We start from the raw sequence: 16613 nt of genomic DNA on the forward strand, positions 1-16613 counted from the left end.
GTATTGCAAAAATTCATCTGTGACAGTGACTCTTAAATATGGGTTTAAGTGTATAAACAAAGATGTAGACAAGTGATGCGCTATTCACAGTGTGAGATTTCTGCGTCCCTACTCAAACCGCAGTAATTGTTAAAATGACAGTGAGGTATAAATCAAATGTTTACAACATTGCCTCCTGTTGATGTGGTAAGTGGTGATATCAAATGAAATCCAAAATAATTGTTGTATTTCCACTTCTACCATCATCAGTCATGCACTTTTATCTGAGAAGTGCAACGTTCAACCTGAATCTTTTAAGCACAAATGTAATGTTATTCTTTTAATGAGCATGCTGATTTTGTAAAATATGCTTTGGCAACTGTTGTCATCTCAGATAGTGAAGAAATGTGTGTTTGCCAAAAATAAACAAGGAGCACACTGTTGTCTGAATCTGCCAGAATTCAACACAAAGATGTTTGACAGCTTTCTATTCCAGGTGCTAGATCTGCTATGTAAACTTAAGCTATCGTGTGAAGTAGCTGGGTGGGGTCTAACTGTGGCTTAGTACACACTCATATAACTACCCTGGTCCAACAGCACATTACAAGAAATTGAGGTCACACACAGTCTTCAAGAGTGGATGAACATCAGTGTTTATGCAGTGTTGTGTGTATTGGTCAGATATCCAAATAACCAACTAAAGGATGAAGGTCAGTCTGTCAGCAGGGTGAGAGAACCTGAGAGCACAGAGCAGCTCTGCTTTATACCCTGAACAAAACCTGCTCAGGTTATAAAGCAGATTTGTCTCAAGGCTCCATCCACAACCATCTTAAATAAGGAACATTGAGCCAGTAGAAAATAGTTACCAAAGACTGCCTTAACTGGTGTGGAGTCATCTTTTTTAAAACAATGATCTTGAGTTGAGCACCTTTTTATTCAGTCCACACAATGATCGTAGATGGTAAAGATGATATGAAAAAGAGCTCCACAGAATATGTGTGAAGCAAGATCTTTTGCAGTGTTTAACTATACACTGTGCCTTATACCAAAACATAAAATGTCAGCGTCTCAATGACTTGTCATTGACGGCTCTCAGGCCTTTGAGGTTCTTGGGTACAGAGTGATGAGCTCCGACACGGGGAATCAGCCGATCCCTGGGGTTTTCTATGGACTGAAGGTCTAGAGAATGTGCAGGTCACTCCATCTGAGGTACCCCAGTCTCCAGCAGCTGTTCCCTGATGATGTGACCTTGATGAGACACAGCATTGTCATTCATGAAGATGGCATCAGGCCTGTGTCGTTCATAAGGGCTCAATGACTGAATTAATAATGTGGGCTTGTCACTGTACCATTCACGGTGTCGGGCAGTTCTGTATTGACTAGATGAAACACAATTAAACGGCCATCAGTGTGGGACGTGGCCAAAAGATGTCCACTCGTTTGCCTTTCTGGGACTCTTCCAGTCTCTCTGCATCTCTGTTGAACCTGTTGACACTCTGTGAGACTCTGAGCTCAGTGGACAATTCCGTCTGAGAACATTCAGTTTGAAGCCAGGTTCACTGGTTACCGTACTCTAAATTGTCTGTTAGAGTAAAACTGTGTGTGTGCACATACACATGTGTGTAGTTATCCATCTCTCTGTGTTTGCCCTGTGATGAACTGGTGACCTTTCCAGGGTGTAATCTCCCTTCATCCACACCTTTCTGGAATCAGTAAAAGCTAATCATCCATGCTGCTATCCAACGTTGGATAACAATGGAAGGTCTCAGTATTTAAGCATGCCTGCTTCAGTGACGGCCTGTCCTTGATTGTGACATTACAGCAGTAAAACCCTGTCATGCTTACTCCCATTTCAACAGTAGAGACTCTGGTCAAGAAGGTCAATCTCTAGTACCCGAGAAACAATTTCTTAAAATCACAAGATCAGATTCACATCGTCCATGTTATGGATTACTTATTTCCAAATGGCAAAGATATCAGTTAGAAAAGATGGCCGGAAACAACATTTAACAGCTGTATTATAACAAGCTCTTCTCATGTATCATTGGCTGGATGTGTATATTCATCATGCTGCATAATTACACATGCTATAGGGTCAACATAATATAAACTATTATCCCCCTACACACACACACAGTATGTCAACACTGTATTACACATTATGCATTATTTTTCTGCTCTTGAATATGGATTCTGTTTTCAGCTGACATAATCTACATGTAGTTTGCTGTTGCTTTTTTTTTTAATTGTTCAAAAATAAAGACGCATTATCCTTAAATAATATTTCCTGCGTGAAATGTGCAGCTGCATTACTTGATCATAAGACAGGCTAAGTTTTGTTATTTGTTTTCACGTTGACTTTTACAAAGCACTAAAACAATAAACTGTGAAACCTTGGGTGTTAAAAGTACAAAGGACAAAATACAGAAGTACACAAAACCAGATGCACACTCCTCAGGTTGAGTCATCATACAAAACCTTGTATTTTTTTATTCTCTCTCTGTACTATGAGGAAGCTGACTGTTAAGAAAATGGAGAATGGGAAAATGGAGTGAAGATTTGCAGACATGGTATGGTATCTGCTTTGAATCTCTGGGCTTTCTGGTTCCCTCCAGCAGCCCTGCAGAGCAGCGCTGGAGCAAAGTGATGAGCAGGCTGATTTAGGTGTGGAGACCGAGGAGACACCAAAAAGCTAAACGAAAGGGAGAGGCGACGAGAGAGCCACAATCAGGAATGTGAGTGTGTCAAGGGGCTGTGGTGGAAAACACGAAGATGGCAGCAGCCCACTCTTAATGACGCATAAATCAGTTTGATATGAATCATCTCTTCAAAGTGTTTTGAACATCATTAATTTCCATTGACGAGCAGCGATGTGCTAAGTTGACTGTAGCATCACATTTTCACTAAGCTGCTATCGTTATGATCTTACAATAATACTCACTGTTGCTTTCAGACAAAAGCACTATTATTCTGTCAACTGACATTCAGCAGGGGCGTGACAGACTGCGTTGTATTTCTCTTTAAAAAAGTGGGAATGGGTTCAGCTGTAGGAAACATCTGGGGTTCAGTGGGATGTCTTTTTCCAATATCAAACTTTTTTTTTCTTTCAACTGGTGAGATTAAATCAAGAAAATGTGGGAGGCAAAACTGTACGATTGGGAGTTGGGACAGAATCAATTGATGAAATGTCATCTCAACAAAAGTGCAAATTCAATTAAAAAGATTTTATAGGCCTGCAGGTGTCACTTTGGTGTACAGCAGCTGGAGACTAAGCATTCAAGAAGAGCCTGATAGATATTTCAGTGATTCAGCTGTTGGCCTGCTACTGCTTAGAGAGCAACTTCGCAAAGACGCATTTCCTTCAGCTGCCTCCTCAGCTCTTTTTGTTTCTGTTTGCCTCTGTCACCTCTTTTCAGGACACCGTCACTGTACACAATACGCAGTATCCAGCATTAGGAGCCACTGACACAAGTTCACGTGAGCACAGCTCGGTATTGACACACCGAACTGTGTGGGTAGTGCCATATAATCTAAATACAGCAGTAAAACACTGATTGCAGAGCAAGACGAAAGAAAGAAAGAAAGCAAGAGAAAAAAGCCTCAGAGAGGAAAGTAGGGAGGAGGAAATCGGCAGATGGAAAGGCCTGGAGGAAGGAAGTGTGGAGCCCCTCTCGGCTGGTTCATTGACAGAAATGAATGTTGACTGTGGGGATGATTACTTCATCATTCACTCGATGGGAGCTTGGCCGGCTTTTCACAATCATAATTATAAGAAAAATAGAAGCACACCAACTGTCACACTCATCTGAATTATACCAATCATCATTATTTATTTGTTTGGTCCTGAAGTACACTTCAACCAATGAGGGCAGTGACTGGAGCCTGCACAGCCTCAACAGTCAGGCTCTAATTTGCAGTCAAACGAAATGAGGGGGGAAATTGACGATATAGCCCAGAAATAATGAAGCTGTGTGAAAACTTATCCATCTGAGCTACAGCCATTCAATCATTCGAAGTTAGGCACAGTGATTACAGTGTTCTATTTTAACACACCGTACTGATGTGCTCCTATAGGTGTCAAATCGTCTTTCTTAAAGCAAACAGTGTCTCCCCGTGTGCTTACCAGAGAAGTGAAGATGTAAGTGTAGTAGACTGACAGCATTCCCAGCTCTGATGCCTGCAGAGAAACAGAAAAGAAGGGCAAAGGGGGAGACGAGAAGAGAAAACAATAAGAAATCGAAAGTGCAGAATGAAGAATTCGAGGTTTGGATTTTTTTTTTTTTACATAAAGATGTTAAGTAAGAGGGCAGAGAAACACATAGAGGTTGAAGGAGCACAGAAAGCAGTGAGGGGAAGTAATAAAAAGGAGTTGAGGGGTCAGTGATTCAGTGGATCTGCTCTTCGAGCCCACGGATCAAATTCACGTCTTGATAAGTGCAGACACATTCCTATCTGACGGAGGCTCTCGATGGAGCAATTAATTTCTGAGGGGCATCAGTATGCTGCCCGACACTCTGTCTTACAATTTGATTAAATCAAAGTCAGAGTGAGGAGCAGTTGTGAAGGACGGGGCAAACTTTTCATAGTTTCATTTCATTAGAGTCATTATCAAAAAAGAAAATCCTTGAGCTATTTGCCTCACTTTAATCAGACTGCCATGGACATTATTATTAAAATCCATAAATATCAACCAGTTTCAAAGAGCACTCAAAAATAAACTTTATTTTTATATGTATATATCAGCACTTGACCCTGAGCTAAACACTTTATGGGCATGAATTCAACTTTTTCCACACCTGAGATTCCACTATTTCCATAATAAATAGCTTGTACACGGCCAGGACTCTGAGACGGTGTGTAGTCAAACACAGTTTAATAATATATATTTAGCTGTCATGTGTGCACTGAGGCAAACCGTTATTGGGGCTGATGCTGAATATTGAATTAAAATGTTCAACAGAAGGAAAAGTAATAAACAAGTAAGGAGTTAAAAAAAAGCACCAATTACGAGAGCAAAAACATCTAAATATACAGTTCATTAATGAACTCTAAATGACCTCTCGGGATTTCATATGAAAACTTTCTTCTTCCAAGTATGCTTAACACGACATTACTCTGAAACCAATATAAACTTTCGAAAGGTCATTATGTGCTTTAGGGAAGTTGCATTTAAGCATCTTGGGGTATCAAGGGTGAATAGGGAGATCAACACATCCTCTGAGTCATTTTATCGCACAGGCAGTGAAGAGCTAGTTCCCCTCAGTTATTAGAGCTACTTGCATACTAGACAAAATACATTAATCTTCTATGATATTGATTAAATATGTTTTATCTTGCTTGGAATTCCATCCTGCAGAAATCACGCAATGGTGGCCGGGGGCGAGGCTGGTGGTCAGCCTGACAGATTCTGACAGATCTGTCAGGCTGACCACCTGATAAAAACCGACACATCAGATGACTCTCCGAGGAAGACTGCAGACGCCGTAAAACATTTTTTCCTACTAATTTCTTGTGTAAAAACAAACAATATTATAAAGTTAAAATGATGAAACGAACATAATTTAGTTAAGAAAAAAAGATTCTACTGTATTACATTCTACAGTATGTATTATACTAAGGCCTGATGAAGAGGCTAGTAACCTAAGTAAGCTATGCTGCTGAGATCTCAAGTTCTAGTAGATGATTTAAAATCTTATCAGGAATGAAGAAGAGTGAGTAAGAGATTGAAGGTTACACAAAGCAAGGTTAACAAGCTAACACCATCAGATATTTATGTTTTACATCAGTTTTACAGAGTATTCTCTAAATTCTTAAACATTCCACATTGTCTTTGAAAGAGACTGGTTTTAATAAACTGAATCAAAATGAATTACCGGCACAGATTAGTAGGGACAATCCGGCTGCTGCACAATACTCAGTCAGTCGTTTCTATCGTGAAGCTCCTCAGAACGGACTTCACAATCTCTCACGCTGCTCCACACATCTGGCAGGGTCAGACATGTGGCACCTTCCCGCTGATTCAGATTGCTCTACTGCAGTGATTTTTATATGGAGTGTGATGTCCTGGTAGGTGCTAAATAACTTCAAGGGGGTGCAATATGACAAAAACTGAACCCGACAAAATAAACTTGTGTTTCTAAGTCGATACTTCCACGTCTGCTTTGGGAAGACTGCATATATAGTTTGTATTTATAGCAAGATAAAAGAGAGGTATTCTTTACTTGAGTAGAATTTAACAAATGGGCCTATTACACTTGAAATGAACTCGACCTTTTATGCGCTCCTTGTAATTTAAATTATGGGGGAATACCACACATCTGGCCAGCTGAACAACCAATTATTTTGGGTCCCGTAGAAAGGTGAGGAGGGCACATATGAAACGCGTTATACTTCCTACAACATCCATCTGATTTCAAGGTCTGTAGTCTCAAATTAAAACTTACAGCACATTATGATTGGTTAATTTCAAATCTATTGTAGTGGTTTATAGAGCCAAAATGCCAGACATTATGCCAATGTCAAAAATTCATTGATCTGAATATACAATCCAAGATTAGGTGGATTCATTCAGGGCTGTTGGGGCTATTTTGTACTGATATGAGTATGTGAGTTGAATATGTGTTAAATTAGTCTGGTGGTAGTGGAGTAGCCTGTTCCCACACTCTGGAGCCTTTGCCGATACAGTTTGTTGCTCCACTCTACAATTACACGAAGCACACTTTAGTCTGTCTTCCACTGCATTTCAGTTATTACATTTTTTGTTGTGTCTGCCCACTTAATCCAGAGTAAAGCTCAAATTGATGCACAGTGTTTTTATTGCTCATATGTTGGTAATGCCTTCACTGTTCAACCCCCCCCCCCCAAAAAAAACAACCTCCAATTCAATATCTCTATTGCAACAACTCATCTGTGAAAATTTGAACCTTGAACAAACCGGCAGAAGCTTCTTAAGACGTACAGTTTGACTGAAGTAAAAATACAACAGTCGGAACACAGGATGTGGTAGAACTGCTTATAAAGCAGCACTCGTTCCTTCTTAGAGTGTGCAAAGGTGAATTTCCTCCCAGTGTTGTGACTCTTTTATATAGTTTGTCAGTTATCATAAACTCTCATTAGTGGATAATTAGCAATGATCTGGCAATGAATTAAGTACTATCCTTAACCAACATGAGGGATTGATTTTATTATTTTTTTCTCGTACAGGGAAATTGACTTTCAGCTCCTCTCATGTGCAACCAGTCCCCAGTTTCACTCCAGCATTCAGACAAAGTTGCTACTTTTAAAGATCATGCATAAAACGCTCTTAAAAAAAGTTTATAGATCAAGCTGGCACAGGTCAGCCTCAATTACAATACAGTTAAGCTGGTATAGGTTTGGACTGTGAAGAGACAGTATTCAATTCACATGACTCATTTCCATTCCTCTCTTCACTTGCATCCATATGTGATCAATGCATGTCTTTAACTTTCTGCATCTCTTCTGTATTCTGCTTTCTCTGTACCTCACTGCAGGATCCTTGGCCTGTTTGTTTGTGCTTCCAACACCACCACCATTATTCAGTGTGTGAATAATTTTGCTGTCTGATGTAAACATGTTTGTTTGTTGTTTTCCTTTTTATTCTCTCTTTCTTACAACTCGTGTGTGTAGGAAGCCACCACCCCAGAGTCTGCATCTGCTGGAGGAGGATTCCTGGTAAAAAATACATTTTTCCTTTCCACTGACGCCAGTGCTCGCTTCCATGGCATTGTGTTTTCTGCTCCATTTCATCTTATTATAAAGTGCCTGTACATGCCTATGTTGTAATTGATGTATATGAATAGAAGTGAATTGAATTAAGAGTTAATTTAATGTGCCATCATCGTGACCTCATGAGTGGAATTAGTCAAGTGCATAGTGGGAATGTCAAGTTCAATCATTTGATATACATCCTAATAACATCTGATATGCTGTCTGTTTACATCTTCTAGTGATATGTAAAAATGACTGTGTGGTTGCAAACTCAAGCGGACGGATTTTTTATTTTTTTCAGTGGTCCAGACCAGAGCGCCACAGGAGTATATGAATGCAACAAAAACCATCAGCTGATTAAATATCATTGTGGTCTCATATCACAGCAATGGTAACAAGTGCACACTGTTCCCACTGCACTCACTCACTGCTCACTATATAGCCATCCCTGTCGACGTCCAACGATGGAGGACTGACCAGATGAGACGACATTCAGCTTGCTGACTAAAACCTCTCTGAATGCTAAAACCTCAGCGACTGGTGGAGACCTTTGTATGGAGAGGGTTTGACATAAACAGACAAATAAAAGGAAGGGAGGCGTGCGTCTTTCTAACAAAGGTCTCTTTTCTGTCTCTTTGGACAAGCTGGAAACTCTTATCAAGTGAGAGTGATGACTATGAGGATGCATGGCTTTGATATGTTTGTCAGTGTACACGAGAGACGGGACCCACAACTTTTCACCAGGGTGCTGAGGATTGTCTCCTGACAGACAGACAGACAGACAGACAGACAGACAGACAGACAGACAGACAGACAAAGAAGACAAAGAAAAAATGAGAGGGAATCAAGGGAGGGATACTCAAGACTGCATGGAGTGAGAGTTGTGAAGCAATAAAGTGAAATCATCTTTTCTGCATCAGGACAGGGAACAGAGAGAACAGAGCAAGAGCAGAGAGGGCAACCTTGTGTTGAAACCGAAGAGACAGACGGAGGAAGAGGTGGAACAGAGACAGACACACATCCCGATGTGGGCCCCCACTGCTTTGAGGCAAAAGGTTGCCACAGTTGCTATGGTAACTGAATGACCACTGATGGCAGCCTGAAAAGTTGATTAAAAGAGAGAAGAACTGAGAGATATATGTATGAAGGGACTACAATAGAGAGAAAGGAGATGCAGAAGCATCTTGTTCCCCTTCTTTCTCCGCCCAATCTCCTTTTTCTGTCACCTCCACTCAAGCAGTCCATCCATCGTGCTCAAGAAATAATGAGGTGTGTATCAATTACTAAGACACCATATGCCGCTCTCACACAGCTGGGCTTTCTGGTCCTATCGGGTCTTTCTACAAATATAGGTGTCCAATCAAGAGTTCCAGGATTATCCTGGAGTTAAACGTCTAAAAAAACATTATCAAACACATTATTTGTATGTTTAATTAGAAAAGAAAGGAAAAAGTCAAGTCATTATAATACTGATAAAAATCGCTCTCACATTCTAACAGCAAGTGACAAAGCTTAGACAGACAGTAAAAACTTAGTATTTAAACTAATCATTCAAGGTAAAGCATGTCTCTGACGTCACTAATTGTTGGCTCGTAACTGAATACTAGCATGGAAACAAGTTATGTAGTTACAACAATGACAGTTTTAATGAACTTTAGTCATTCATCAAAGCAATAGCTCTCTCTGTACCTTTCTAACAGACCAAACTGTTGCTTTAATGCAGGGGTCTCCTGTCCTGGTCCTCGAGAGTCCCTGTCCTGCAGGGTTTAGCTCTCTCCCAGTTGCAACACACCTGATTGCAATGAGGGGCTTGTTATTGGGCTTTTTCACAACCTTGATGATGACATCATCATTAGATTCAGGTACGCTGAAGCAGGGAGAGAGCTAAAATATGCAGGACAGAGGCTCTCAAGGACCGAAGTCGGAGACCCCTGCTTTAAAGGTTACTATTTCACGGACCTCCTGTTGTGGTGGAGGGGGAGGAGAAGGAGAAGGAGGAAGAGGAAGAGGAAGAAGAAGAACAACAACAGCAACAAGAAACACAAAGCACGATAGACAAACATTTACATGTATTTTCTGAATTCACTTAATAGTTCATTTGCCTTCTATTTTTATTATAAGCCACATTTTAAAACCAGTTTCCAGTAAAAAAACAAAAAACAAAAAAAAAACCCTTAAAATCCTATCATCTACCTACCTTCTGATTCCACAGAGCCCATAAATTGTGGCAGTGAAAAAGTTATTCCCCTTTTCATATCTTCGACAGACTGCATTTTGTAATGTGTGGGGAATATAGCCTCTAAGGGTCAAAACTGAAGACTTGCCAACTTCCTTCAGTTTTAAAACCGATTCTCCACACAAAGTGTTTTAGCCTCCAACACTCATTGCCGCCAGCATTTTTCTGTAACTTTTTCTTGAGATGTATAAGAATTACATAAATCTGGATCAGTATTAAGTTGAGGCTACAGAGGGAGAATAAAGAAAAGTGCAGAGATTAACGAGGCCAATATGTAAAAGCCATACTAACCCGTTCCAATATGATGTGTGACATGGTGGCGTTGGCATCAACTATTATAGTGGCGGTCTTGTCGTCTCTGATTTCCTTCAGAAGAGGGGTTGGGTCCTGGCTGTCATCAAGCATGCGCACCGACAGAGTCTCCTTCGAGATGAGGAACTGCCTGAGGAGCTGCTCCAGGTTTAATAAGCCTGCCGGTGAGACACACACGCGCACACGCACACGCACACACACACACACACACACACACACACACACACACACACACACACACACACACACACACACACACACACACACACAAAGACATGAGAATTAAGTGTGATGGAGGAAAATCCTCCCAATAAGATTGAATTCGACAGAACCATTTTTTAAAGTTTGTGAAATAGAAAAGAGTTGAAGAAAGTCAGACATTTAAAGCGTTTGTGATGCCGCATGAAGCATTCACTGTTGTGAAAAATGAACAAAAAAAAAAAAAAGGCAAAAACTCTTTCAATGACTCGAATTATATGCTTTGATTGTAATGATTGTAAAGCTATGAATCCCAAATGGACATTTCAGCTGCTCTCCTACTGCTTCCCCATGGAAATAACCATTTGACTCCAGTTGGGTAAATGGGATTTATCCTAATTGCCGCATAGCCAACCTAATCAAAATGCTCCCGCCAGCATTTTAGCGTCCATATATTAGCAAACCCTGAGAGGTTATGGGCTAATTTTAGTTACATGAGTTTAAACTAGGAGGTCAGGAAAAAAAAAAAAAAAACACAACTGTATAAATCTACGAGCATCTCCAGTGGTGGTGGAGCAGTCTGGTATTTCCCTGACCATGAAATTTATTCGGTCTGTCTGCGTTGTAACCTGATGCAAAAGCACTTGGTGCACCGGTGTAACAAGCGGCACAAACAGGTGGAAGCTGCATTCAAATGAAGAGGTGCAAGGTGAAGTGTTGAATTTTTTTCCCCCTTCCATTCCTTTCAGGAGGTGTCTGAGGCTTTGCGCTGACAGAAGACATCTAAAACTCATGTCTTGCTTTTGCGAAATGTCAATCTGCTGTAAAAGCACAGACTGCTTGAAACAAATCTGCACCAATATCAGAATTACACTCTGAATATAAATAAACCATTTTAATGAATCACTCCAGCGCCAGTATATCCATTTAAATCTGCAACAACATAGAATGTTTATTGTAGTCGAAGCAAAAGTGTCAAAACAAATCAGTCTGCATTCATCTATAAATTAATACGAGTGGCTCTAAAAGTCTACAGCTGCTTTATTTTGCACAGAAATCGTCTCTACAGCTCATTAAATTGCTGCAGCCATTTGGAACCATAAGGATGTGTTGCGGCCCCGGGGATGGGTGCAGGGCACCTGTATTTGTTGTTGTTGTGTTAAGATTGTCTCAGTGGTGTGTCAGGTCCCTGATGGCTGGAAACCAAAGGCAGCTGTCCACTGCCTCCTGGCTGGAGAAATCTCTCTTTCCTCTGGAAAGAATCTCTTGTTACTTTCAGTTTGTGCAGCAATTTTAGTTGCTTAAGTCTTTTGAGCTGGATGTTTTCCATCTATTGTTGTTGGGCTTTTGTGAAATCAAAACTATTGTTTTTCATTATTCCCCCTTGCTTGTTTTTAAATTTGTGATGGCGGACATTTGTGGTTTTTGTGCAGGGAGGAATTGTATTAGTGCAAACTGCTTTTGGGGTATTGAAACATGAAGCTTTGGCCTGATGCTTGGGGCAAATTTCCTGCGGGGACGAAAACGTGCAATGCCAAGTCACTGCGTCATTAAACGTGGCCGTCCAAAGGCCTTACCTTCATTAAATCACCTGGAAATGACTCCGGGCTGCTATAAACCGAAGATTATGCACTTTTAAGCACAAGTGGCCCTTTTTGCACAATGACAGAAACACTGTTGTGTCACATTTTACGACTGGATGTGACAATTTATGACGTGCGGTACTGTAGAGTTAAAGCCGAAAGAGCCTTGAAGTCATTTAAATGGCTTCATCAACAGTTTTTATTGTTATTTCCTTCATCATTGTTCAAGTTGTAAATAAAAACCCACACCATCTGCCTCAGGCTATTCGCGTTGAGCTGCTCCGTGCCACCGTTCAGCTGTTATGTTTTCCTATGATTGGCACAGCTGTTTCAGTGCAATGGGAGCAGGGATGTGATGGGCTAAGAGTGCATTTATTAAACATTGCACCCACCGATTAATGTCCCATTTCAGCCACACATTTTTTTTTCCCACTTGCTGCACCTGCTGCTTGGAGACTTGCCACTTTATGGCTGTCAATGCACTTTAGGTTAAAATGAGGACCAAAAAGTAGCAAAAAGTAAGAAAAAAAATGTCATTATAGTAATCTAACTTTTTATTTTTTGATACAGGTAAGATGGATTTAACTATCTGGGCAAAGACTCACATCAGCACAATCCCACCTGTTATTTTCCTTATAAAGTAATAATAAAATGCCATTCTGGACTTTGCTGTCAGGAGATATTTAATGTGATTTTGCCATGACAACAGCTGAGCACATCTGTCACATGAAGGCCAATTTTGGCGTGGCAATTTTAAACTATCAAGCTCACCACCTCGGCTCCTCCTAAGACGAGGTGCAGCCCAGCCCCAGTCGTGTTTAAAAGCTTGTGTAATAACGTCTTGCTGTCTGCCATCTTACAGCTCGTCTGTATGGAAATACACACCCGCGTGTGAGTTTGTCTTTTCTGTACCTGGCGGCTCGTGTTGGAGCACTCAGGAGACATCACTCCTTTCTGCTGTCTGCCTACCTGCCGGTGTCTCCAACCTGTCAGATCAGTTTCCTCTGTAGTGTAAGGCAGAATAACTTTGATGAGCTTGAAATAGCTCCTGCTAAAGCCCCCCCCCCCCCCCCCCGCTTGTCTACCTCCTGCATCCACTCTCCACCGCTACTTTCAGGGCATCAAATACAATTTCACACCGAGTTCGCGACATTAGACGGCACACTGTACTAGATGTTGCAGGCTAAACAGCACACACGGGGAATAGCATACAGAAGAAAGTTCATATTCTCTTTAGTTTTCTGGCTGCAAAGAATAGACAAAGGGAAGTGTGAATCTTTTTTCCACCCAGACGCTTTACAGCAGCCCTGTTCCCTCCGTGGTTGCTCTGGTGAACCAGTTTCAAACAAATGAGAAACATGTAGTTGAATGAGAAATTAGCTTTTCTGTAGGTAGACTTGTATATTTCACGTGTGCGTGTTCACTTTTGGTGCAACTTTCGTCTTTTCCAGGGTCTGCATTTGAAAAGCCAAATTCAGGATGTTGAGAGTGAGGGAAACAGTGAAACGGTGTACAGTGGGGTTGGAGTCATGCTTCCCCAAATTTGAGTGGATTCAACTAATACATTAGATTTACTTATGGTTTTACTAAATTGACATTTTCTGTTTTCACGAGAAATGTTGTTGGCAAAGTTGTTTGGTGACGGCCATCCATTACTAAAAGGACTCCATCCACCTGCCCTATGGCAGTGGGTGCCATAGCAAGGCATTTCAACTTGCACCATAAACATGGCTAGTTTCTATGACAGATAACTTTCCTCCCTGAATCACAATTGGAACCTCTATCCTCCGGACTCAAGTTAAAGGCCGATGCAACACCCAGGGGATACCCTTGTGGATTCCTGTCTCAATATAATGTGAAGAGGAATCATTCAGCAAGAGATCCTCCTGGGAAGCATTTGCATACAGATTCTTTACATTTGGGATAAGATTTCCTGCTTCTTTATAAAGCTTTAAATGACCTTGTTTTCATCAGAGGTTTTTATGTCATTTCATGCTCCAGTTAGATTGCCTACTTTCTCAAATACTCTGAAATGTTCTAGACCAGGGGTCAACAACCATTAATGCTCAAAGAGCCATTTGGTCCTGTTTTCCACTGAACACAACACCCAGAGAGTCGCACACATTTTATTTTGAAAGTCCTACTGGTAGCCCATGCCAGGAGGACACTACACACAAAACCTTCTTCACTGCTGGTTGCCAACTTACAACTAATAAACTAAACTACATGAACTAAGCAACAAAAACACAACACAACACAATTATTACCGACACTACAAATCTAATATAACCCCCAATAATTACATTTAAAACACGACAAACAGAAACTCCCATAATGCATTGCAGCTATCGGCTCCTTTATTGCTACACATTATTAAAATGGAAGATAAATGTGGGAGATCTGGGATTTTTAGAACCATGAGTGAGTGGTGTGGCTTTAATGTCCTGTAGTTGTTGTGTAATTCACTAGAATTTGCCGTCACTCTCAACAAGGCTGCAATGAACCTCCTGGATTTGTCGGCGCTCCGCAGCGCAGCGCTTTTACTCTGAAAGGTACAGGAAGCTCCCAGCTTCAGACACCAGTTGAGCTGTGGAGCTGCGGCTCCGGCTGTCATGACCTGCAGCCGCGATTCTACGATCTTCATGCCATTATTGTTGCGTAATGACGTTATATCGCTGCATCGTTCACAACCTGCCTACATTTTACCACTCTTTGTAGCGGGACTGCGCTCTGGGTGGCTTTGCCTCCTTACATCCCTCCAGGATGAACTGCAGTGGGACGGAGGCTCAAGGAGCCGCAGTGGAGGGACCAAAGAGCCGCATGCGGCTCCGGAGCCGCGGGTTGCTGACCCCTGTTCTAGACTGTGGAACCCAAAAGTGCATACCAGATAACCAATCACCAAATGAAGGCCGGAGAGTGGTGCTAATACAAGATAGCATGTAGAGAGTTAAACATCAAGACTTTTCCATGAAGCAAGCATAAAACCTAAACTACTAAGCTCAAACAAAACACCAACAATCTTGTTATGGTCATAACTTTTCATTCTTCAAATGAATAATGTTCACCTACATCGTCAAATCGATCTGGTTTTATTGTGACTTCCATCTCACCCCAGCTTTGAATTTTAATGCAATACAAACTGCCCTTACAGATGTTGATCTCTTAAAGGTGATGGCTGACATTCCCCTTAGGTAACTGCTCATTTACCTTCAGCATACTGTCGCTACAGTATGCCTCCAAAATATCTCTCTCTGTCACTCACTCACATACACACATTCACACACACCCCACACCACTCAAGCAATTCCTGTTGGCTGCAATACAGAGGCACCACGAGCGTAAAAACATTAACCTGCAAACATCTCTCAGCCCCTAAATATGAATTTCTTGACAGGTGGAGCTGAATAAACTAAAATGGGCTTTTCAGTCGGAGATGGAGTTTTCACCATAAAGTCAGAGGCCCTTATGACAGCTGTACATTATGATGACTCATCATTTATCCTTGAGTGGAAAGTAAGACTGACTTTCATGACATTGCCATCACTTTAAAGAGCTGTTGACGAGATGGCGAGTCGAAACATTCAGATTATGTCAGAGCACATTCCCCTCCCTATTAACCCAAATACCCATAAAAGTGGAGTGATCAGTACTGACAGTAATCCAGCCAACACAGTGTGGTGGAGCCCTACCTCTCCTGCTGATCACCTCGTGTACTGTATAACATATATTCTTTAAATACAAACATGTCCTTACAAGGAAGTTTAACTGCTGGTTTTGCAATCTATGACAACTTTTTATTTTATTTTAAATATAATAATAAACCAAACTAAATACAAGTTAAGAACTCGATGATGGTTTCTGCTAGGTAGGTTTATCCTTTAGATGAGGAATTAGAATTTTAATAAAGGGATTTTCAAAGGCTCAAAGACCTCTTGTGGAGAGAACTTCAGAAGGGAGCTGTATAAAGAAATCAGAGGGTCAGGGTTTGCCATTTCGGAGCACTTTTTTTTTTCTTAGTTGAATTTTTTGAGAAGTACTCATACTGAAAATAAAGATGTGGATGGTAACATTTAATTATTTCAACAGATTGCTAAGTGCAGGATTTCAGTGCAAAACCACAAGGAACAGTGATGACATTTGCAGGTTAAATAGAAACTTTCAAATTGAAAATATCTAAATAGCAGCGGCAGAGTTATGGCTCATATTGGATTTGGATCCATACAATCGTCAACAATAATGTAGAAATAATGTGGGAAAAAACAAAACATAGATGGATTTGGCATTTAATCAAAATTGCTCCTGAGAGTTGAAGGGGAGTTTACTTATACGGGTGAATACTACCACATACGTGTCTACTTTTGCCTGCATATTCAAATAAAGATTTTTCATTTTTCTTGTGTTCTCCCGTGTGTCTGTGTGTGTGCGTGTGTGTGTGTGTGTGTGTGTGTGTGTGTGTGTGTGTGTGTGTGTGTGTGTGTGTGTGTGTGTGTGTGTGTGTGTGTGTGTGTGTGTGTAAAGCACTATATAAGTGAAATCAATTTACCATTTGTGACAAATAAACGTCTTGACTTGACAAA

General features: G+C 40.9%; 1 protein-coding gene across 1 annotated transcript in view; it reads right to left on the reverse strand.

The window, feature by feature from the left end:
* grik4 (glutamate receptor, ionotropic, kainate 4) overlaps positions 1-16613 on the reverse strand; it is a gene marked incomplete at both ends in the record, with an annotated part of 199642 nt that overhangs the window by 95833 nt on the left and 87196 nt on the right. The window contains 2 exons of the mRNA XM_080512931.1: positions 4103-4156; positions 10235-10413. Coding sequence (XP_080369057.1) covers positions 4103-4156; positions 10235-10413 — 233 coding nt within the window. The remainder of the gene's footprint in view (positions 1-4102; positions 4157-10234; positions 10414-16613) is intronic.

This window comes from Blennius ocellaris, assembly GCF_963422515.1.
Source record: "Blennius ocellaris genome assembly, chromosome: 2".
NCBI lineage: Eukaryota > Metazoa > Chordata > Actinopteri > Blenniiformes > Blenniidae > Blennius > Blennius ocellaris.